Below are 23344 nucleotides of genomic sequence, written 5' to 3' on the forward strand. Positions count from 1 at the left end.
TACTCCCAGCCCCTTGACGAAGCTATCTGTCTCCTTCACACAACTCACCCCAGAGCATTACCCAACAGGGAATAGGGGGCCCTGGACAGATGTGGCCTTTTCTGGGTAATAGGAGCAAAAAGTAGGGCCTGTCTACTTCAGGGATCGAATTTTTCAGGCCACTTTGGGTGGCCCTGGTGACCCTTCCCTCACCCCCACCCCCCGGCCAAGGTGGATGTTTAGAATGTCACTGGATTTCTGCTTGGGGCTTGGTGAATAGGGAGTGGCTGGGCTGATACAATCTCTGCTTTTTCAGGGCAAGCACTGCATCTTAGATGTTTCCGGCAATGCTATCAAGAGACTGCAGCAAGCACAACTTTACCCCATTGCCATTTTCATCAAGCCCAAGTCCATTGAAGCCCTTATGTAAGTGTTTAACTGAGAACTCAGACACACCAAGCTAAGATCGGGTCTGGAAGGGAAATGGAGAAGAAAGTGATTTGCTGGGCAGAAACTTGAAAGAAACTCTGTGCCCCAGCTCTGGTCACTGGGCGCTCCTGTTTTGAGGGCTTGTGCATATGGTCTCGGTTGGACTTTTGAACGCAGGTTTGAGGAGTTAGCCACGGGCCACTGCTGCTCTGAGAGGGCAGCTTAGCAGATTTTTAGGGATCCTGGAATAATCCTTTATGGTTAATTAGAACATAAGATCTGGTTCAGAACTATTTTTCTTCTGTCTTTGGCAGGGAAATGAACCGAAGGCAGACATATGAACAAGCAAATAAGATCTATGACAAAGCCATGAAACTGGAGCAGGAATTTGGAGAGTACTTTACGGGTAAGACTCCTGCTGCCCTGTGGGAGGTTCTGGGGGACTAGCCAGGTACCTGTTTCTATAAGTGTCTCAAAGAGGTGTAGACAGAATGTAGAAACCTTGCACGGAGTTTCCAGTTGCTTTTAAGTTTTTGAGCACAAACCTTTCCAAAGCACACAAGTTCCCCGTGTCCAGCCATAGCAGTTCAGCCAGTTTGTAGCATAAACTGCTCACCAAATGCTTCCTTGAATTGTTGGTTTGTTCATTTTGTCTTGTCCTTACTAGATTGTAGGCTCCCTGTATTACTCTGTCTCCCTCCATTTCAGCTCCACTCCCCCTCCCCCAGTACTTTGCTTTGCATGTTTAGGTGCTGAATAAACGTTTGTTGATGATGATGATTCCTCGGTGTGGTGTTCAAGTTGTCTGTTGGGGTGTCTGTCTGTCTGTCTCTGTCTGCGTGTGTGTGTGTGTGTGTGTGTGTGTGTGTGTGTGTGTGTGTGTGTGATCATCTACTTTAGAAGGTCAGTTCCTGAAACATTGGGAAGGTTTCTATGTAATGCGTTCTTCACCTTTTGAAGTACAGTGACATATATATACATATATATGCAAGGCAGTGCTGAATCCATTCTAGCTGGTGGTGACACAAGGTTAACTGTGTAAAGAATTCATAAATGTTCTCACACACCTTGGGTCTTCAGAGCTCCCTTTACCATCAGCATCCATGTCCTTGTTTGCTGGGCTGACCTCTGATATACAGCAGATGTGATGGGCCCAGGAGCACTGCCTCTTGCCAGAAATTGTGGCTGTCAGTTCTTTCTGTGGAGAACTGCGATTTTCCAAATCTTTTAGTAAGGCTGCTTTAGAATAACAAGCTGCTGGCCTTATGGCACCCAAGAACAACATATGAACTGCAAAGTCTGGCACATAGTGGGTGCTCAATAAACATCTTTTGAATAAACACATTTTTCTGGTCATTACTACTTAGTCTCACTGTCTCAGTGAGTTGACTTCAAGCCCTGGACTTGGGACACCTAGTTGGTTGCCGTTACTGCCCTGAACACACAGGCAGCCAGCCAGTGAACCCAAGCCCAAACCCATACTCCTGGGAACATGTCCTTCATGTGAGGGGTGAGGGGGTGGAGGGGGGACTTGTAGGATTGTTGGGAGAGGCAGGATTGCTGGGTTTGGGGGATGTGCTGTGGACCACAGTAATAATTTTGTTTTCCTCTTCACTTTAGCCATTGTACAGGGTGACTCACTGGAAGAGATTTATAACAAAATCAAACAAATCATTGAGGACCAGTCTGGGCACTACATTTGGGTCCCATCCCCTGAAAAACTCTGAAGAATCCCCTCCAACCATTCTCTTGTGAACAGAAGAAATCAAGTCCCTCTTCCCTCCTCCCTCTTCATTCCTGTCCCCATGGGGAGAACAAATGCTACTGTTCTTGTCCCCTTTTTTAGATATGTCAAAAAAAATTGAGTTTTCTAGTCCTGTTCTTTTTTTTTTTTAATTTTTTGTTTGTTTCAGTTTATTTTTTGGGATGATGCCATCTCATTCATCATGTGACTGTGCCCATTCCTGCATGGACCTTTCCCAAGCGCTAGCACAGGTGCAAAATCCATCAGAGCCATTGTTTTCATAAAAACCAAGCAGAAGTGAAGAGAAAAGAGGAGGACTGATGGAAAGACAGACTCTGGACAGCTGCACGGCTTGTGAAGTGAGCTAAATGCACCACATGATGAGATGCTCCTGGGCATTTCTCCCTATCTGTACTGCTGTCTTGCAGCTCTGAATGGTGCAACGTAATGGCAACAGAAAGTATCTTATTTATATATAGATATATATATGTAATTTATATAAAATATATAGAAATTATTATATATATATATTATACACTCTCATATAATATATATATATTCACACACATTTGGGTTAGAAAATCTATGGAGACTTCATCAATGGTACTATGTTATTAGAGAAATGCTTTAATTTTCATATTCCAATCAGATGGCATCTTCTATCCCAGCTGGTTGGGAAGGGATTGAAGATGGTAGCAAGTGCTGCACTAAGGGCACTCGCATTTGGTCATTCTCTTGAGAGCTAGGAGGGGTCAGCCTGAGGCCTGAGAGAAAGGGCTTTTGCCTGGGGTGAGAGGGTTAGAGACTTGACCTGAAAGCAGCTGCTGCCCCTGAGGTGCAGCCAGAGTCCTGTGTGTGGACAGAGAGAATGGCTAATGATGCTCCGCGTGGAATTGCCTATTGTTTTATGCCACCTGATGTGTCTGCATGAGAGGTTTCCTTTTTGTTCCTTTTTAAGCTGCTGTTAAACCAAAACCATGTTGTGCTACTGTGTCAGCCTTTTCATTATTGCAAATTTTACTTTTACTATTTAAGTGAATGCATAGAATCCAATTTGCCAAGGTTCTAAAGGCTTATGAGGTCCTGAAGGAGCCAGGCCTTGTGATGGAGTAGGTGACACAGGCCTGGTTGTCCTGTCAGCAGAAGGGAGAGCAGGGGCTGGGCTGAGAGGAGGACACGGAGGGCTCTGCTGAGGTTCCTTCCTGGGTTCCACCAACAGGGACACGGGGTCACTTGCCTTCCAGTTCTGTGCTGGGATGGCGGGACAGCACTTGGCTTGCTTGGCCAGCCACGTCATGAGTTTGATTTGGTTTTTTTTTTTTGCAGCTGCTTCATATGCTCTGCTCCAGCCCCTCCCCAACAGCTGGTAGCTTATGGTTTCTTCAAGAGGAAAGTAGACTTTATGCTGTACATTTGAGCTGTAGAGCTAAGATTCGCTTACTGGTGAGCTGTGAAACCTTGTTGCTTTTTCCCAGAGTCTGATGGCAGTGACTGTGGTCAAGGGAATCTTCACTGCCACAAGTGCAGGCAGCAGGTGTGGTTCAGGTCCTCCCCCACCCCACTGTGCTCCTTTGAAGCCAACGTGCCTCCCTCGCCTCCATACTGGAGGGACGACGCAGGGGAGAACAGAGAAGTGCTTGGCCCTAGGGTTGAGGCACTTGTTTCCTAGCCCGCTGGGTTAGGGCTGGTGCCAGCGAGGCAATGTTGAGGATGCTTTAAGCACTACCAGCCGAATCCGGGAACTCTGTTAACAGTTGTCCAACCAGCAGAATGAGGCTAACTGTATAAAGCATGGGACCCAGGATGAGGATAAGGAAAGGGCAGCGGCTTTCCCTGGGCAGTACACTGGCTTGAAGGCAAAGAGGGATAAAGTGACAGCCGACTGTGACTCTGGTGAGGAGGGGTGAGCAGGGAGGTTGATTCTCTGATGTTAACTAAGTGGCGAAGTCTCAACCATGCTCAGCTCTCCCCCTCCCAGGGAAGAGAAACAAAGATTCAAAGTAAGCATGACACTAGTTGGTTTACCAGTGTTCCTTCCAAGGAGACATATATTTTTTAATAAACGATAGTTGCAATGAACTGTGGCTCAGAGACCTTCTTGTAGTAGTTGAGAAGGGAGGGCGTGGGCAAAGCAGTGGGAAGAACATCCCAAACTTTTGGGGGCCAGAGGGCTCTCTCCTTAGTGATGATCAGCTAGCCGAGCTGGGCCGTCCTGGGGATCGGTACAGCTCCCTGGGGTGGTGACAGGCCCTTTGTGAAAGTTGTGTGCTTGGTCTTCCACCCCAGCCCCAGACACTGCTTCAAATAGCACCAACCAGATGGGAGTCCACATCTGTGGTGGCAAAATGCTGACATTTTCCCAAGAGGTACACAAGATGGGAGAGGCCTGCTATAGCAGAGGTGTGTGTTAGAGAAAGCAGGGGCCTGATTTAGTAGCAGAGAACTGGGTGAGAAAAATGGCCAGAGAAAGTGACCTGCCAGCTACCAGTGTTTCCGAAAATGAGGGTGGGATGGGCCCATTTGCAGAGCAGGACAGCAGTCATCCCCACAGCCCTCTGAGGAGGGGAGGGGTGCTTAGAGCAGGCAGTTCTGGCAGTTCTGACGTGGCAGGTGCCATTGCAACTTGTGCGGAGGAGTCTTAGGAAGCGCTGTCATAATTCATAAGGTCGAGAGCAACATCTGGATGAATGAGCCACCTGAAATGTGTGTGGGCTGAGCCACAGGAAGGGTGAGTCCTCTTGCTTGTGGCGCTTTATGGTGTGCAGGTTGCTTGCTTTCCCACATTCTCTCATTTGCTTGAAGGCAGCCTAACAAAAGGGAGTCCCCAAAGAGCTCCATGAGAGCTTAAGAAAATTCATCTCCTGAGGACAAAGAGAACAAAGATCTGGCCTGTGGTCACACTGTTGAGGCTCTGTCTTCACAGCTGATGTTCTCCTAGTGGAGGGACAGCTGAAGAACATTCAGCCCCAGCACGAGAAGATAGAGAGCAACTTTGAAACCCCAAAGGGAGACACACCCTTAACACTGTGCCGTGCTGTGCTGTGCCGTGTCCTGAAGGAGGAGAGAGCCCTATCTCCTCCTGGTTTTGTTGCTGACATTGCAGCTGATCATGCCTTGACTCCTTCATCTCTAACAGAGGAAGAACTGTATTATCAAACCTTATGGTCTACCCATGAATAAATAAAATATTTGTTCAATCACAAATGACCAGCTTTGTCTTAAGTCGAAAGTGCTTCTAGAAATCAGCTAATGAAAACAAAATCCTTACCTGCAGCAAGTGTGGAGTGGCTCAAGGGCAGAGCTAAGAAAGACGCAGAAGCAAGTGGGAGTTGAGCCGCAGGTTTGGGAGGAGCCTAGAGGGGAGGGGAAGTATCCTAAGCAGGCCAAGGCCAAGCAAAAAAGAGTGGGACTGAGAAGGGGTTCCAGCTCAAGCAGAAAGGCCAGCACTAAAGGCCAGTGGAGCCCTTTCTTCAGGGATAATCCTTGCTTAATACCAACCACTGCAATTAGGTGAGAAAGTGTTGACAGAGCTGGTAATTTTCTCAAGGCAAGCTGACGAATTAGCACTGAAGTCAAAAGCGATCCTGGATGCCCGACAACCTCAACCTGGGCCTTGGAAGTGTTCATTCAGTCTCAGCATTCCCGAGTTTTGTAATTCATCCCTGTTCCCACCTAAGATTTCATGGCCTTGATTCCACTAATCCTTTTATCCATCCAGCCATTTCCTTGGCACCTCTAGGACATTTTATCATCATTGCAAATAACATTCTGAAGCTCAAATTTGTTTCCTCAAAAGCTTCTTCCCCTGTCACTTCCAAGAACTAGTATTGGCTCCCGCATACCTCGGTTCCTCCCCAGTGAACAGGGTGTCAATACCTCATTGCTTTGCCAGAAAATAGCAAAGCTTCTTTAACAAGCCCCAACTAGATTTTATCTGCAGAGCTGTTCCCATTGTGCACAATGTGAGCCCACTGGCTTCTTCCATGTTAGACCAAATGAACTACCCGTGTGGCCTTCCCTCCACCACCACTGGTAATCTAAGCACACGTACCTAACACTTTGAAGAACTGGAAAGCGGGTGGCTTGAGAACGGGCTTCAGACCTGCGTTCTCCCAGTGAAGAGCATGTGTGAGAGGATACTCTGTCGTCTGGCCTTCCTGTCTGCCTACGGCCAGTCCTGCCCAGGCTGACAGAATCATCTGCCTCACATGCCCTACCCCTCCCATGGGTCCTGCCACCCACAGGGAGAAGTCGAAGTCCCAGCTCCTTAGCATAGCCCTTCCACCATCAGGCCCCAGGCTTTCTCTCCTGTCTCTTCTGCTGTGCCCCCTTCTGTTCTAGGCATTTGAGTTCCCTGAATGCACCACAGCCCTGGGTCTTGGCTTATCCTTTTTCTGTATGCCCATAAATGCCCTTGCTGCTGCCCCATCTTGCTTAACCTGGAAGACTGTTTGAGAGACCGAGGGTAGGGGAGAGAGACAGAGAGAGACAGGGTCTCATCTGTCACCCAGGCTGGAGTGCAGCGGTGTGATCATAGCTCACTGCAGCCTCTACCTCCCAGGCTCAAGTGATTCTCCCACCTCAACCGATTCTCCCACCTCAACCTCACGAGTAGCTGGGACCCCAGGCGTGTGCCACCAGGCCCAGCTAATTTTTGTGTTTTCTGTGGAAACGGAGTTTCACCATGTTGCCCAGGCTGGTCGCCAACTCCTGGGCTCAAGCGACCCCCCTACTGTCTCGCCCTCCCAAAGTGCTGGCATTACAGGCGTGAGCCACTGCTCCTGGCCTCCTCTTAATATCTCGAGACTCAATTCAAAAATTCCCCTCTCAGTGCTCACTTTCCTGAACCACCACCTCTTCTTCCCTTTCACTCTGAAGGTAGAATTGACCTTCCCACCCTGAGTGCTGTATTATACCCTGTAAGGACTTTGGTCATCACTATAGAAGCTCACATTTATTTCCTGCTTACTATGTGCTGTACGCATACTAATTCACCTGTTGCTCAAAACAGCCCTAGAAGGCAGGTACTCTTTTTTTTTTTTTTTTTTTTTTTTTTTTGCGATGGAGTCTCTGTTGCTCAGTCTGGACTACAGTGGCGTTATCTCAGCTCGCTGCAACATCCGCCTCCCGGGTCCCAGCAATTCTTCTGACTCAGCCTCCTGAGTAGCTGGGATTACAGGCACGTGCCACCACGCCCGGCTAATTTTTGTATTTTTAGTAGAGATGGAGTCTCGCCATGTTGGCCAGGCTGGTCTTGAACTCCTGGGCTCAAGTGATCCACCCGCCTCGGCCTCCCAAAGTGCTGGGATTACAGGTGTGAGCTACCACGCCCAGCCCAGTTACTCTTATTATCCCTGTTTTCCAGATGGGGAAACCAAGGCACACAGCTAATAAGTAGCAGAGTTATGAGCCCAAAACAGGCTGTCTGGCTGTAGCAGCTGTGCTCTTCAGCACACCAAGCCCAGGCTGCATCTCACTTTGCTCTGCTTAGAACATTTTCTTGCCCCATCTCTTTGCCTCTGTCTTCCTCTCCTAGACTCCTCTTTGAGAGCAGAGACTATGTCCTGTTCACCTTTATACCCCCCGCAGTTAGTACAGTATCTGGCACATAGTAGATGCTTGGTAAAAGAAAAGAGCTGCACTGGTCTTAACGCTCAAGCTTGGAGGGAAGTGATTTGACCAGGTCCAAACCTGTGGCGAGTGTGAATTATTTTGGTTTGTTTTATGGAGAGCTTCCTTTCTGGAGCCACTGCCACGTCCTCTGGGATTTCACTCCATCATTATGACTCCTCTTTTTCATCTTCTTCTTCCATTTCTGATCCTTTATTGCTCCTTCCCGTTCTTTTCACTCTGCTGTCTTCTCACCCAGGGCTGAACCTTTTACCTGCCCTGCTCTCCTTTACTACCATCACTCGTTTATGCAACACAAGTTGATCAAGCATCTAGAAGCCCTCAAAGACCAGCCATTACCTTCCAAGCATGAAATTCCAAGACCCTAGACGGGAAAATGCCTTGCTCTCCCTGATGACTTCAGTTCTCTCCCATCCTGCCCCACCCCTTCCATGGGCTCCTCCCACCTACAGCTCTGATCCCTTTGCCCTTTGTTCTCCTCCCCCACCCCTAAGTGCTGCCATTGCCCTAGTCACCCAGGTTTAAGCCCTGATCTCCCCACTCTGGTCATCACTTCCGATCTCCTACCAAAATGTGCGAATTATTTGCAATGTCTTTTCAATCCAGTCCTTTGTTGTCATTATCACTGCCCCTACGCTTGTAGTGACAAGACCTACTTCTTGGTGAGCACCTGCTGATAAGCATTGTGCGTGGTGCTGGAAAGACAATGGCAAATAAAGCCTGTTTTCAAGGGGCCCATCATCTAGTTGGGGGCGGGGGACAGCAAAGCAGGAAATGACTAAATACATAAGTACACTTTTGAGTGAATGCCATGAAGGAAGTACATAGGATGCAATGATAGAGGCTAATACTTAGAAAAGGTGCCCAGGGACAACTTCTCTGAGGAGATGACATTCAGGTTGAAACCTGTAAGATAAGCAGGACCAGCCTGGTAGGGGAGGGGACGTGGGTGTCGGGGAGGGAAGTATTTCACACTGCACTGTCCCTAATCTGCTTGTCCAGCATTATCTCCTGATACTTCTCTACAAACCAATCTAGTATCTGAGTTTTTACCCATGAGCAAGACCTCTGTCTGGAGTGTTTTCAGTCCCCATCTCTTATTTAATGAAACCCTTCAAGCTCCAGCTCAAATGTCACCTTCCATGATCATGTCACTGATCACGGCAGAGGAGCTTCCCCTTCCCTCCTTTTGAACCGCTCTAGCAGTTGGTACTGAACACACCGTGTTCTTGCATGGTAGCAATTTGTCAATAATACACTCTCCGACCAGTCAAAAAGCTTCTAGAAGGCTGGGATTGTATCTAGTGTATCTTTCTATCCCTCACAGCACATGCCTTGAACATGATTGATACTCGATAAATGATTTGTGAATGAACTTCCCCTTTCTGAGCCTCACTATCTTACTCTAAAACATGAGGAAGTTAGACAAATAATCTCCAAAGCCTCTCCCAGCTCCCACACTTAATGATCATGATAAAATAGTAGAATTCTAAAGGGCATGTGCTATGCTGAATCCCTCACAAAAAGCCAGTTCACACTTTTTGTGAATTTGCAGTTAAAAAAACCAAATGGTGACACAGATGACATAAAAGGCTTAAACAGAGCTGTCAAAGAACGTGGCGCTTGAGCACATTTGGTTTATACACAATCAGACACTACAGACGGACAGGCTTGGTGCCTGCTGTGAAGAAGCAAAGAACACCTGGGACATGCATGGACTGGGACCAGGGGAAATGGCTTTTTCCTAGCTGGGCAGAAGGGTCGCATTCCAGGACAGCTGAACAAAATAGACAACTTTGTGATCGAATCACTTCTTTCAGTCGGGCAAAGAAATGGTGCTAGGGAAATATGAGAATGGAGGTGCCAAAAGTACCACAAGATGGAACCCCTCCTAAGTAGAGTCGAGGTGCCCCCAGTGGCTCCCGCTGAGAGGCATTTGAGATGGCTGGGAGGGTGGTGTGGGGGCTGGGCACATGGGAGCATAGTCATAGGTGGGAGCCATAACTAGGAGGTGTGGAAACTGCCCCTGTGCCCTGCAGAGTGGAGTAACCAGGTTTGTCTTTTAGTTGGAGCAATTGCTGGCTTTGTGGCTGTTAGAATCAGTGGAAGCTTTTCAACTTTCATCTTTTCTTGAGGAAATAAAAAGGCTCGCAAACTAGGTTTGCAAACTGCCACTCTCTTCGGGCTTATCAGAGAGGTTGAGAGAAATGCAAAAAAAAAGGATAAAAAAATAAGGAGGTAAAAGTGAACAGATCCTGCTGTTAAGTAGAGGAATGTCAAAGGAGGAAATGACAGACACATGCTTTAGGGTCTACTAGAGTTCACGTCACTAAGGGGTGAATTGGGTCATTCTAGAGAAGAAATAATAAGAAGCAATAGAGGAGGTAAAGGGGAATAAAAACCAGAGTTAAGAATATGAGTAGAAGACAAAAAAAAAAAAAAGAGAGAGAGAGAGAGAGAAAATCCCTGCATGACTGGAGCTGCCCTATAATAATAGGCCGGAAGCCTTTCCAGGAGGCGGTAAATAGAGATCTGGAGAATGAGGGAATGAAGAGAGAAATGTCAAGATTTAGTGGTTGCAGTTGACCCTGCCAGAGAGCAAGAGCAGAATAATGACAGTAAACATTAGAAAGCGCCTGTTCTGTGTCAGGTATTACTCGAAGAGCTTTGTGTGTATTTACCACTTTCTCTTTACAAGTCTGTGAGGATAGTTGTGGACATCTTATAGATGAGGAAACTGAGGTCTGCAGACATTTAATAACTTGCCCAAGGTCATATAACTCCCAAGTGGGAGAGCAAGGGTTTGAACCCAGACAATTTGGTTCCAGTGTGGGTGCCTGTGCTCTGCTGACTTGCCTAGTTCTGCTGCTACTTTCCACATTGTACTTATTTGTTGTCTAGCTTCTGCTCTCTCACTACCCCACTGAAATTGTGCCTAAAAGTCAATATGACTTCTAAGTCACCAGATCTTTTTTTTTTTTTGAGACAGTTTCTCACTCCATCACCCAGGCTGTAGTGCAGTGGCACGATCTTGGTTCACTGCAACCTCTACCTCCCGGGTTCAAGCAATTCTCCCGCCTCAGCCTCCCGAGTCGCTGGGATTACAGGCACCTGCCACCATGTTGGCCAGGCTGGTCTCGCACTCCTGACCTCAGGTGATCCACCCGCCTCAGCCTCCCAAAGTGTTGGGATTACAGGTGTGAAGCACTGCGCCCGGTCCCAAGTCACCAGATCTTATGCCTTCACAGACCTCATACCCACTATGCCCGGCTAACTTTTGTACTTTTAGTAGAGACAGGGTTTCACTGCAGTTGCCCCATTTCAATTCTTCATTATTTGCATTCATTCAACCAACATACAATTCAGCCTTTCTGTTATATTTGGCACTGTCAATTATTGTCTCCTTCTGTGTGTCAGACCCTGTGGATACAATAGTGAGCAAAACAGATACGGCCTCTGCCCTTACGGAGTTTACTGTCTTGGAGCTAGTCTGATATTAAATAAATAATCACACAAACTGATAAGTGCTGTTAAGAAAATTGTGGACCTTTATAAAAGGGTGACATAGGGCTGGGCGCAGTGGCTTATGCCTGTAATCCCAGCACTTTGGGAGGCCAAGGCAGGCGGATCACAAGGTCAGAAGTTCGAGACCAACTTGGCCAACATAGTGAAACCCCATCTCTACTAAAAATACAAAAATTAGCCAGGTGTGGTGGCACGTGCCTGTAGTCCCAGCTACTCGGGAGGCTGAGGCAGGAGAATCACTTGAACCTGGGAAGCAGAGGTTGCAGTGAGCCGAGATCGCACCATTGCACTCCAACCTGGGTGACAGACTGAGACTCCATCTCAAAAAAAAAAAAAAAAAAAAAAGAAAGAAAGAAAAGAAAAGAAAAGGAAAAAGGGCAACATAAGGAGATTATAGTGGCCTCCAAATTAGTCTTCCTTCCTCTACCCTCTCCCTTCTCCAATCCGATTTACCCAGTGTTGCCCGGGTTAATACTCCTGGGGTCCATGTCTGACCCTGCCACTCCCAAGCTCAAACTCCTTCAGTGGTTTACACAATAAAGTCTAAACTCCTTAGGCAGATATTCCAGACCCTCCATAGTCTGCTTCCAACCTGCCTTTTTAACCTCTTCCCACTATTCCCCTTTAAGGGCTCCATGCTGCAAATACACTGAACCCACTGCCCCTCACACAAAGCTATGCACCTTTGCCATGCTTTTCCTTTTGCCTGGAATACCTCTCCTTTCCTTCCTTATGTCCAAATCCTATACATCTTTAAAGCCCAGTTCAAACTTCTCCACAAAGCATTTCCTTATTATTATTATTATTATTATTTTGAGATGGAGTCTCATGCTGTCACCCAGGCTGGAGTGCAGTGATGCGATCTTGGCTCACTGCAAACTCCACCTCCTGAGTTCAAGCGATTCTGATGCCTCAGCCTCCCGAATAGCTGGGATTGCGGGTGCACACCACCACACCTGGCTAATTTTTGTATTTTTAGTAGCGACAGGGTTTCACCATGATGGCCAGGCTGCTCTTCAACTCCTGGCCTCAAGTGGTCCTCCTGCCTCAGCCTCCCAAAGTGCTGGGATTACAGGCATGAGCAGTGACTGGGTGCCCTGCCTGCAAAGCATTTCCTTATTCCCTCCTTTGGAATCTCAGTACTTTCCCCCCACTTTCATAGCACCCACCCCCATCTTTAATATTGTAATCGTTCTAATACAATAAATGGAAGCCTAACCCCTTCCCCTATCAGACTATAAGCTCATTGAGGATCTAAACCACAGTTATTCACTGGATGAATGGACAGATGAATGAATGAATGAATGAATGAAGTTGGTGACTTCCTGATTGATGATATGGAGGGGGCTGTAAATATGCAGACATAACATGACTTGCCTTTGATCATATATTTTCATTACCATTTAACAAAGAGCTGTGGGAAACCCATCAAGTCAAATAAATGCTGCCCATCTCCACCCCCCTCCACCTCTTATTCTAGCAGTTGTCCCTCTTGTAGGGATGAGTGGCTACACCAAAGGGGACATGGAAATGATTTTCAAGGACTATAAAGTTGTGGGCAGAAAATTCAAGGACTTGGGGGACCAGGTGGTTTTGTTTTCCTCTTACACAAGAAAATTGATACTTTGGAATAGAAAAGAATATATAGGCTGGGCATGGTGGCTCACGCCTGTAATCCCAGCACTTTTGGAGGCCAAGATGGGTGGATCACCCGAGGTCGGGAGTTCAAGACCAGCCTGGCCAACATGGAGAAACCCTATCTCTACTAAAAATACAGAATTAGCCAGGCGTGATGGCGGGCGCCTGCAATCCCAGCTACTCAGGAGGCTGATGCAGGAGAATTGCTTGAACCTGGGAGGCGGAGGTTGCAGTGAGCAGAGATCGTTCCATTGCACTCCAGCCTGGGCAACAAGAGTGAAACTCCATCTCAAAAAAAAAAAAGGATATAAATATATATAATATACATTATATATAATATACATTATATATTATATATAACATACGTTATATATAATATACATTATAATGTACGTTATATATAATATACATTATATAATGTATATTATATATAATATATAACATACGTTATATATTATATATAATATATACTATATTATATATAGTATATATTATATTATATACTATTATATACCATATATTATATACTATATATACTATATATTACATACTATTATATATTATATACTATATATACTCTATATATACTATATATATAATATACAATTATATACTATATATTATATATAGTATATATTATATAATATAGTATATATTATATAATGTATAATGTACATTATATATATAATGAAATGGCTGCCTTTTGAGATGGAATTTTAAAAATTTATTTATTTATTTTTGAGATGGGATTGTCCTATGTTGCTCCAGCTGGAGTGCAGTGGCTATTCACAGGCAGGATCATAGTTCACTGCAGCCTCAAACTCCTGGCCTCAAGCAATCCTCCCACCTCAGCCTCCCAAGTAGCTGCGATATGGGCACAGTGGGGTGATCCCCTAGAGATGGAATTTTAGAATAGGATTTGTTTTGTCTGGATCATGGTTTAAAATACTGAATTGCTGGGCTCTTGACTAAGGACAGAGTTCTCTATGATAACTGGGAAAAATGTGTTTACCGAGAGCCATGTTCATCTGATAAAGAGAACTTTAAATTGAAAATGGAAGGGAAAGGAAAAAAGTGTCCTGATAATATTATAAAATCAATTGCTCTGGAATGATATCAGATATGACAGCAAGAACAGTACTGGGGGAGGTGCCCATTAAGGGACAGAAGAATATCTCTTGGAAAAGAGTCATAAATAGAACTTACAGCTTCAGCTGTCTTGGTATCAATACACAGCACATGCATTAGTTTGAACCATATGAAATTGCCATTATCCAACTGTTTTTGACCTACAAAAATGGTGACCTCATATGGTTCAACTTAATATTATAGAGTGAACTTGAATTTTTAACTCATGGTAATAAATACTAGCTAAGAGGTATCACTAAGATTTGGGGGAATGAAACTTACAACTGGAATTTGGCATTTGAAGAAGCCTAAGAAGACGTCCTTTAGAATGGGAGATGACGTTGTGCTATATGCATAGAAATCCACAAAGGTGGGGACATAGCCCTCTACAGAGTTTTGGTGAAGTTAAAAGGAGAAAGGGCCGGGTGCGGTGGCTCATGCCTGTAATCCCAGCACTTTGGGAGGCTGAGGCGGGCGGATCACGAGGTTAAGAGATCAAGACCATCTTGGCCAACATGGCGAAACCCCGTCTCTACTAAAAATACAAAAATTAGCCAGGCGTGGTGGCGGGCGCCTGTAGTCCCAGCCACTCAGGAGGCTGAGGCAGGAGAATGGCTTGAACCCGGGAGGTGGAGGTTGCAGTGAGCTGAGATCACGCCACTGCACTCCAGCCTGGTGGCAGAGTGAGACTCCATCTAAAAAAAAAAAAATAGGGAAAGAAAGAGGGGAGTTATATAGTGTAACATACCACTGCCCTGCAAAATGGAGGAAATAGGTGACATATTCCTGATGCACATCACAAAGATGGCACAGGGCAAGATACAGCAGCAATGAGGGACTTTGCTCAGAGTTGCTGTAAGTTTCCTTTGCTTAAAAGCAGGACATTTGGCCAGGCACGGTGGCTCACGCCTGTAATCCCAGCACTTTGGGAGGCCGAGGCGGTCGGATCACCTGAGGTCAGGAGTTTGAGACCAGCTTGGCCAACATGATGAAACCCCGTCACTACTAAAAATACAAATATTAGCCGGGCGTGGTGGGACGTGCCTGTAATCCCAGCTACTCGGCAGGCTGAGGCAGGAGAATCACTTGAACCTGGGAGGCAGAGGTTGCAGTGAGCTGAGATAGTGCCATTGCACTCCAGCCTGGGCAACAAGAATGAAACTCGGTCACACACACACACACACACACAAAGCAGGACATTTAGAAATTCTTCTTTTTTTTAAAATTATACTTTAAGTTCTAGGGTACATGTGCACAACGAGCAGGTTTGTTACATATGTATACATGTGCCATGTTGGTGTGCTGCACCCATTAACTCGTCATTTACATTAGGTATTTCTCCTAATGCCATCCCTCCCCCACCCCCCCACCCCACAACAGGCCCCGGTGTGTGATGTTCCCCACCCTGTGTCCAAGTGTTCTCATTGTTCAATTCTCACCTATGAGTGAGAACATGCGGTGTTTCGTTTTCTGTCCTTGCGATAGTTTGCTGAGAATGATGGTTTGCAGCTTCATCCATGTCCTTACAAAGGACATGAACTCATCCTTTTTTATGGCTGCATAGTATTCCATGGTGAATATGTGCCACATTTTCTTAATCCAGTCTATCACTGATGGACATTTGGGTTGGTTCCAAGTCTTTCCTATTGTGAATAGTGCTGCAATAAACATACGTGTGCATGTGTCTTTATAGTAGCATGATTTATAATCCTTTGGGTATATACCCAGTAATGGGATCACTGGGTCAAATGGTATTTCTAGTTCTAGATTCTTGAGGAATCGCCACACTGACTTCCACAATGGTTGAACTAGTTTACAGTCCCACCAACAGTGTAAAAGTGTTCCTATTTCTCCACATCCTCTCCAGCACCTGTTGTTTCCTGACTTTTTAATGGTAGCTATTCTAACTGGTGTGAGATGGTATCTCATTGTGGTTTTGATTTGCATTTCTCTGATGGCCAGTGATGATGAGCATTTTTTCATGTGTCTTTTGGCTGCATAAATGTCTTCTTTTGAGAAGTGTCTGTTCATATCCTTCGCCCACTTTTTGATGGGGTTGTTGCTTTTTTTTCTTGTAAATTTGTTTAAGTTCTTTGTAGATTCTGGATATTAGCCCTTTGTCAGATGAGAAGATAGCAAAAATTTTCTCCCATTCTGTAGGTTGCCTTTTCACTCTGATGATAGTTTCTTTTGCCGTGCAGAAGCTCTTTAATTTAATTAGATCCCATTTGTCAATTTTGGCTTTTGTTGCCATTGCTTTTGGTGTTTTAGTCATGAAGTCTTTGCCCATGCCTATGTCCTGAATGGTATTGCCTAGGTTTTCTTCTAGGGTTTTTATGGTTTTAGGTCTAACATTTAAGTCTTTAATCCATCTTGAATTAATTTTGTATAAGGTGTAAGGAAGGGATCCAGTTTCAGCTTTCTCCATATGGCTAGCCAGTTTTCCTAATACCATTTATTAAATAGGGAATCCTTTCCCCATTGCTTGTTTTTGTCAGGCTTGTCAAAGATCAGATGGTTGTAGATGTGTGGTGTTATTTCTGAGGTCTCTGTTCTATTCCATTGGTCTATATCTCTGTTTTGGTACCAGTACCATGCTGTTTTGGTTACTGTAGCCTTGTAGTATAGTTTGAAGTCAGGTAGGGTGATGACTCAAGCTTTGTTCTTTTTGCTTAGGATTGTCTTAGCAATGCAGGCTCTTTTTTGGTTCCATATGAAATTTAATGTAGTTTTTTCCAATTCTGTGAAGAAAGTCATTGGTAGCTTGATGGGGATGGCATTGAATCTATAAATTACCTTGGGCAGTATGGCCATTTTCATGATATTGATTCTTCCTACCCATGAGCATGGAATGTTCTTCCATTTGTTTGTATCCTCTTTTATTTCATTGAGCAGTGGTTTGTAGTTCTCCTTGAAGAGGTCTTTCACATCCCTTGTAAGTTGGATTCCTAGGTATTTTATTCTCTGTAGTAATTGTGAATGGGAGTTCACTCATGATTTGGCTCTCTGTTTGTCCGTTATTGGTGTATAGGAATGCTTGTGATTTTTGCACGTTGATTTTGTATCCTGAGACTTTGCTGAAGTTGCTTATCAGCTTAAGGAGATTTGGGGCTGAGATGATGGGGTTTTCTACATATACATTCACGTCATCTGCAAACAGGGACAATTTGACTTCCTCTTTTCCTAATTGAATAACCTTTATTTCTTTCTCTTGCCTGATTGCCCTGGCCAGAACTTCCAACCCTATGTTGAATAGGAGTGGTGAGAGAGGACATCTTTGTCTGATGCTGGTTTTCAAAGGGAATGCTTCCAGTGTTTGCCCACTCAGTGTGATATTGGCTGTCGGTTTGTCACAAATAGCTCTTATTATTTTGAGATACATTCCATCAATACCTAGTTTATTGAGAGTTTTTAGCATGAAGGGTTGTTGAATTTTGTCGAAGGCCTTTTCTGCATCTATTGAGATAATCATGTAGTTTTTGCCTTTGCTTCCATTTATGTGATGGATTACATTTGTTGATTTCTGTATGTTGAACCAGCCTTGTATCCCAAGGTTGAAGCCAACTTGATCTTGGTGGATAAGCTTTTTGATGTGCTGCTGGATTCGGTTTGCCAGTATTTTATTGAGGATTTTTGCATTGATGTTCATCAGGGATATTGGTCTAAAATTCTCTTTTTTGGTTGTGTCTCTGCCAGGCTTTAGTATCAGGATGATGCTGGCCTCCTAAAATGAGTTAGGGAGGATTCCCTCTTTTTCTATTGATTGGAATAGTTTCAGAAAGAATGGCACCAGCTCCTTTTTGTACCTCTCGTAGAATTCGGCTGTGAATCCTTCTGGTCCTGTATATTTTTGGTTGGTAGGCTATTAATTATTGCCTCAATTTCAGAGCCTGTTATTGGTCTATTCAGAGATTCAACTTCTTCCTGGTGTAGTCTTGGGAAGGTGTATGTGTCCAGGAATTTATCCATTTCTTCTAGATTTTCTAGTTTATTTGCATAGAGGTGTTTATAGTATTCTCTGACGGTAGTTTGTATTTCTGTGGGATCGGTGGTGATATCCCCTTTATCATTTTTTATTGCATCTATTTGATTCTTCTCTCTTTTCTTCTTAATTAGTCTTGGTAGCGGTCTATCAATTTTGTTGATCTTTAAAAAAAAAAAAAACAGCTCCTGGACTCATTGATTTTTTAAAGGGTTTTTGTGTCTTTATCTCCTTTAGTTCTGCTCTGATCTTAGTTATTTCTTGCCTTCTGCTAGCTTTTGAATGTGTTTGCTCTTGCTTCTCTAGTTCTTTTAATTGTGATGTTAGGGTGTCGATTTTAGACCTTTCCTCCTTTCTCTTGTGGGCAATTAGTGCTACAAATTTGCCTCTACACACTGCTTTTAAATGTGTCCCAGAGATTCTGGTACGTTGTGTCTTTGTTCTCACTGGTTTCAAAGAACATCTTTATTTCTGCCTTCATTTCATTATGTGCCCAGTAGTCATTCAGGAGCAGGTTGTTCAGTTTCCATGTAGTTGTGTGGTTTTGAGTGAGTTTCTTAATCCTGAGTTCTAATTTGATTGCACTGTGGTCTGAGAGACAGTTTGTTGTGATTTCTGTTCTTTTACATTTGCTGAGGAGTGCTTTACTTCCAACTATGTGGGCAATTTTGGAATAAGTGTGATGTGGTGCTCAGAAGAATGTATACTCTGTTGATTTCGGGTGGAGAGTTCTATAGATGTCTATTAGGTCTGCTTGGTGCAGAGCTGAGTTCAAGTCCTGGATATCCTTGTTCACTTTCTGTCTCATTGATCTGTCTAATATTAACAGTGGGGTGTTAAAGCCTCCCATTATTATTGTGTGGGAGTCTAAGTCTCTTTGTAGATCTCTAAGGACTTGCTTTATGAATCGGGATGCTCCTGTATTGGGTGCATATATATTTAAGATAGTTAGCTCTTCTTGTTGAATTGATCCCTTTACCAATATGTAATGGCTTGTCTCTTTTGATCTTTGTTGGTTTAAAGTCTGTTTTATCAGAGACTAGGATTATAACCCCTGCTCTTTTTTGCTTTCCATTTGCTTGGTAGATCTTCCTCCATCCCTTTATTTTGTGCCTATGTGTGTCTCTGCGTGTGAGATGGGTCTCCTGAATATAGCACACTGATGGGTCTTGAGTCTTTATCCAATTTGCTGGTCTGTGTCTTTTAATTGGGGCATTTAGCCCATTTACATTTAAGGTTAATATTGTTATGTGTGAATTTGATCCCGTCATTATGATACTAGCTGGTTATTTTGCACGTTAATTGATGCAGTTTCGTCCTAGCATCAATGGTCTTTACAATTTGGCATGTTTTTGCAGTGGCTGGTACGGGTTGTTTCTTTCCATGTTTAGTGCTTCCTTCAGGAGTTTTTGTAAGGGAGGCCTGCTGGTGACAAAATCTCTCAGCATTTGCTTGTCTGTAAAGGATTTTATTTCTCTTTCACTTATGAAGCTTAGTTTGGCTGGATATGAAATTCTGGGTTGAAAATTCTTTCCTTCAAGTATGTTGAATATTGGCCCCCACTCTCTTCTGGCTTGTAGAGTTTCTGCTGAGAGATCAGCTGTTAGTCCGATGGGCTTCCCTTTGTGGGTCACCTGACCTTTCTCTCTGGCTGCCCTTAACATTGTTTCCTTCATTTCAACCTTGGTGAATCTGACAATTATATGTCTTGGGATTGCTCTTCTAGAGGAGTATCTTAGTGGTGTTCTCGGAATTTCCCCTGAATTTGAATTTTGGCCTGCCTTGCTAGGTTTGGGAAGTTCTCCTGGATAATATCCTGAAGAGTGTTTTCCAACTTGGTTCCATTCTCCCCATCACTTTCAGGTATACCAATCAAACGTAAATTTGGTTTTTTCACATAGTCCCATATTTCTTGGAGGATTTGTCTGTTTCTTTTTACTCTTTTTTCTCTAAACTTCTCTTCTCATTGCATTTCATTAATTTGATCTTCAGTCACTGGTACCCTTTCTTCCACGTGATCGAATTGGCTACTGAAGCTTGTGCATGCGTCACGTAGTTCTCATGCCATGGTTTTCAGCTCCATCAGGTCATTTAAGGTCTTCTCTACACTGTTTATTCTAGTTAGCCATTTGTCTAATCTTGTTTCAAGGTTTTTAGCTTCCTTGCGATGGGTTCGAACATCCTCCTTTAGCTTGGAGAAGTTTGTTGTTACCGACCTTCTGAAGCCTAGTTCTGTGAACTCATCAAAGTCATTCTCTGTCCAGCTTTGTTCCGTTGCTGGCGAGGAGCTGTGATCCTTTGGAGGAGAAGAGGCGCTCTGGTTTTTAGAATTTTCAGCTTTTCTGCTCTGGTTTCTCCCCATCTTTGTGGTTTTATCTATCTTTGGTCTTTGATGATGGTGACCTACAGATAGGGTTTTGGTGTGGATGTCCTTTTTGTTGATGTTGATGCTATTTCTCTCTGTTTGTTAGTTTTCCTTCTACCAGTCAGGTCCCTCAGCTGCAGGTCTGTTGGAGTTTGCTGGAGGTCCACTCTAGACCCTGTTTGCCTGGGTAACAGCCATGGAGGCTGCAGAACAGCAAATATTGCAGGACAGGAAACATTGCTGCCTGATTCTTCCTCTGGAAGCTTCGTTTCAGAGGGGCATTCTGCTGTATGATGTGTCAATTGGCCCCCACTGGGAGACGTCTCCCAGTTATGCTACATGGGGCTCAGGGACCCACTTGAGGAGGCAGTCTGTCTGTTCTCAGAGCTCAAACACTGTGCTGGGAGAACCACTGCTCTCTTCAGAGACGTCAGACAGGGACGTTTAAGTCTGCAGAAGTTTCTTCTGCCTTTTGTTCAGCTATGCCCTGCCCCCAGAGGTGGAGTCTACAGAGGGAGGCAGGCCTCATTGAGCTGCAGTGGGCTCCACCCAGTTCGAGCTTCCTGGCCGCTTTGTTTACCTACTGAAGCCTCTGCAATGGTGGATGACCCTCCCCCAGCCAGGCTGCTACCTTGCAGTTTGATCTCGGACTGCTGCGCTAGCAGTCAGCAAAGCTCTGTGGGCATGGGAGCTGCCGAGCCAGGCGTGGGATATAATCTCCTGGTGTGCCGTTTGCTAAGACCATTGGAAAAGTGCAGTATTTGGGTGGGAGTGTCCCGATTTTCCGGTACAGTCTGTCACGGCTTCCCTTGGCTAAGAAAGGGAAATCCCCTGACCCCTTGCGCTTCCTGGGTGAGGCAATGTCCCACCCTGCTTCAGCAGCTCACCCTCAGTGGGCTGCACCCACTGTCCAACCAGTCCCAATGAGATGAACCAGGTACTTCAGTTGGAAATGCAGAAATCAACAGTCTTCTGAGTCGATCATGCTGGGAGCTGCAGACCAGAGCTGTTCCTATTCAGCCATCTTGGAATGGGCCTTCTTTTTTTTTTTTTTCTTTTTGAAACAAAGTCTCACTCTGTCTCACAGGCTGGAGTGCAGTGGCATGATCTCAGTTCATTGCAACTTCCGTATCCCAGGTTCACATGATTCTCCTGCCTCAGCCTCCCATAGCTGGTATTACAGGCACCCTCTACCATGCCCTGCTAATCTTTGTATTTTTAGTAGAGATGGGGTTTCACTATGTTGCCCAGGCTCATCTCGAACTCCTGACCTCAGGTGATCTGCCCTCCCTGGCCTCTCAAGGTGTTGGGATTACAGGTGTGAGCCACCTTGCCTGGTCTGGAAATTCTTTACTTGTCTTGCTGACGATATTACCCCTCAGAACGTAAAGAAATCAACAAGAGGGACTGTTTGCTGTTTATTACCGAATTCTGACCAATTAATGAAGAACTGATGGGTGAAGTGGAAACTTGTGGAACCATATGGTGTCAGTTTGTGACAGCATAAGGCTAGACATAGTAAGGTATTTTTTGCCTAAGAATTTAAGAGGGCAGACTTCAAAGTTCAGAGAAAAGAAAGGTAGCATGAGGGAAAAGAGTGAGGACAGGTCCGATACATATGACTTACATTTTTTTTTTTTTTTTTGAGACAGAGTCTCACTTTGTCACCCAGGCTGGAGTACAGTGGTATAATCTCAGCTCACTGCAACCTCTGCCTCCCAAGGTCAAGTGATCCTCCCACCTCAGCCTTTTGAGTAGCTGGGACTACAGACACTCATCACGACACCTGGCTAAGTTTTGTATTTTGTTGTAGAGAGTGGGTTTCACCATGTTGCCCAGGCTGGTCTTGAACTCCTGGGCTCAAGCAATTCACCTGCCTCAGCCTCCTAAAATGCTGGGATAACAGGTATGAACCATTGCACCTGGCCAGATGTGACTTTAAATCATGGCTATGCCATTTACCAGCTGTGTTACCTTGGTTAAGTTACTTAAACTCTCTGAGCTTCACTTTCTCACAGGAATCACTAAGGAGAAACGGAAGAGAGCAAGTGAAAGAAGGAAGGAATGAAATGGAATCACCTACTTCACAGGGTTGTTATCCAATTAAATGAGATAGCACATGTGTAAGTGCTTAGCTCTTAGTGGGTATGCATTAATTGTTAGTTTTCCTGCACTTTCTACCTGGCTGCCTTCCCAGAAGGGTTGAAAGGCTCTTAAAAACTAAATTCTGACCGTATATGTGTGAATTATTTTAAGGAACACGTAAAAGGAGGGGTATTTAAAGAAAATGATGCAAAGACACAGAGAGTTCTTTGTTTTGAGATGGAGTTTTTCTCCTGTTGCCCAGGCTGGAGTGTAATGGCGCAATCTCAGCCCACCACAACCTTTGCCTCCTGGGTTCAAGCGATTCTCCTGCCTCAGCCTCCTGAGTAGCTGGGATTACAGGCATGTGCCACCATGCCTGGCCAATTTTGTATTTCTTTTTTTTTTTTTTTTAGTAGAGACAGGGTTTCTCCATGTTGGTCAGGCTGGTCTTGAACTCCCGACCTCAGGTGATCTGCCCACCTTGGCCTCCCCAAGTGCTGGGATTACAGGCATGAGCCACCGCGCCTGGCCGACAGAGGGTTCTTTGATGATGAGACATTAAAAAGGTAGAAAGAAGAGCATCTGACCAAGGAAGAATATAAGATGGTAAAATGGAACTGCCCGAGTCATGTCAGGAAGGCCTGGCCCAAAATGAACTAATTCTAGGAGTTAAAAAAACAGAGGCCATTTACAGTTTAGTTTGCATCAAAAAACAAATCAAGGAAGCCTTCAAGTCCATTTGGGGCACATAGTATGTTTTAGTTATAATTAGTTTTTTAAATTATAAAAGTAATATAAGCACACGTAAAAAAAAATTCCAATAGTACCACAGGGTATA

The 23344-nt window shown here is 44.7% G+C and overlaps 1 protein-coding gene across 11 annotated transcripts in view; it reads left to right on the forward strand.

The window, feature by feature from the left end:
* The window catches only part of DLG3 (discs large MAGUK scaffold protein 3), a 59725-nt gene extending 55494 nt beyond the window's left edge, over positions 1-4231 (forward strand). For all 11 annotated transcript variants that reach the window (XM_009234953.4, XM_054544697.2, XM_009234951.4 and 8 more), the window contains 3 exons: positions 296-405; positions 723-814; positions 2029-4231. In XM_009234953.4, the coding sequence (XP_009233228.1) occupies positions 296-405; positions 723-814; positions 2029-2135 (309 nt within the window). In that variant the 3' untranslated portion in view covers positions 2136-4231. The remainder of the gene's footprint in view (positions 1-295; positions 406-722; positions 815-2028) is intronic.
* Positions 4232-23344: the final 19113 nt, after the last annotated feature.

The sequence above is a fragment of the Pongo abelii genome, chromosome X (genome assembly GCF_028885655.2).
Source record: "Pongo abelii isolate AG06213 chromosome X, NHGRI_mPonAbe1-v2.0_pri, whole genome shotgun sequence".
NCBI classification, from domain to species: Eukaryota; Metazoa; Chordata; class Mammalia; order Primates; family Hominidae; genus Pongo; species Pongo abelii.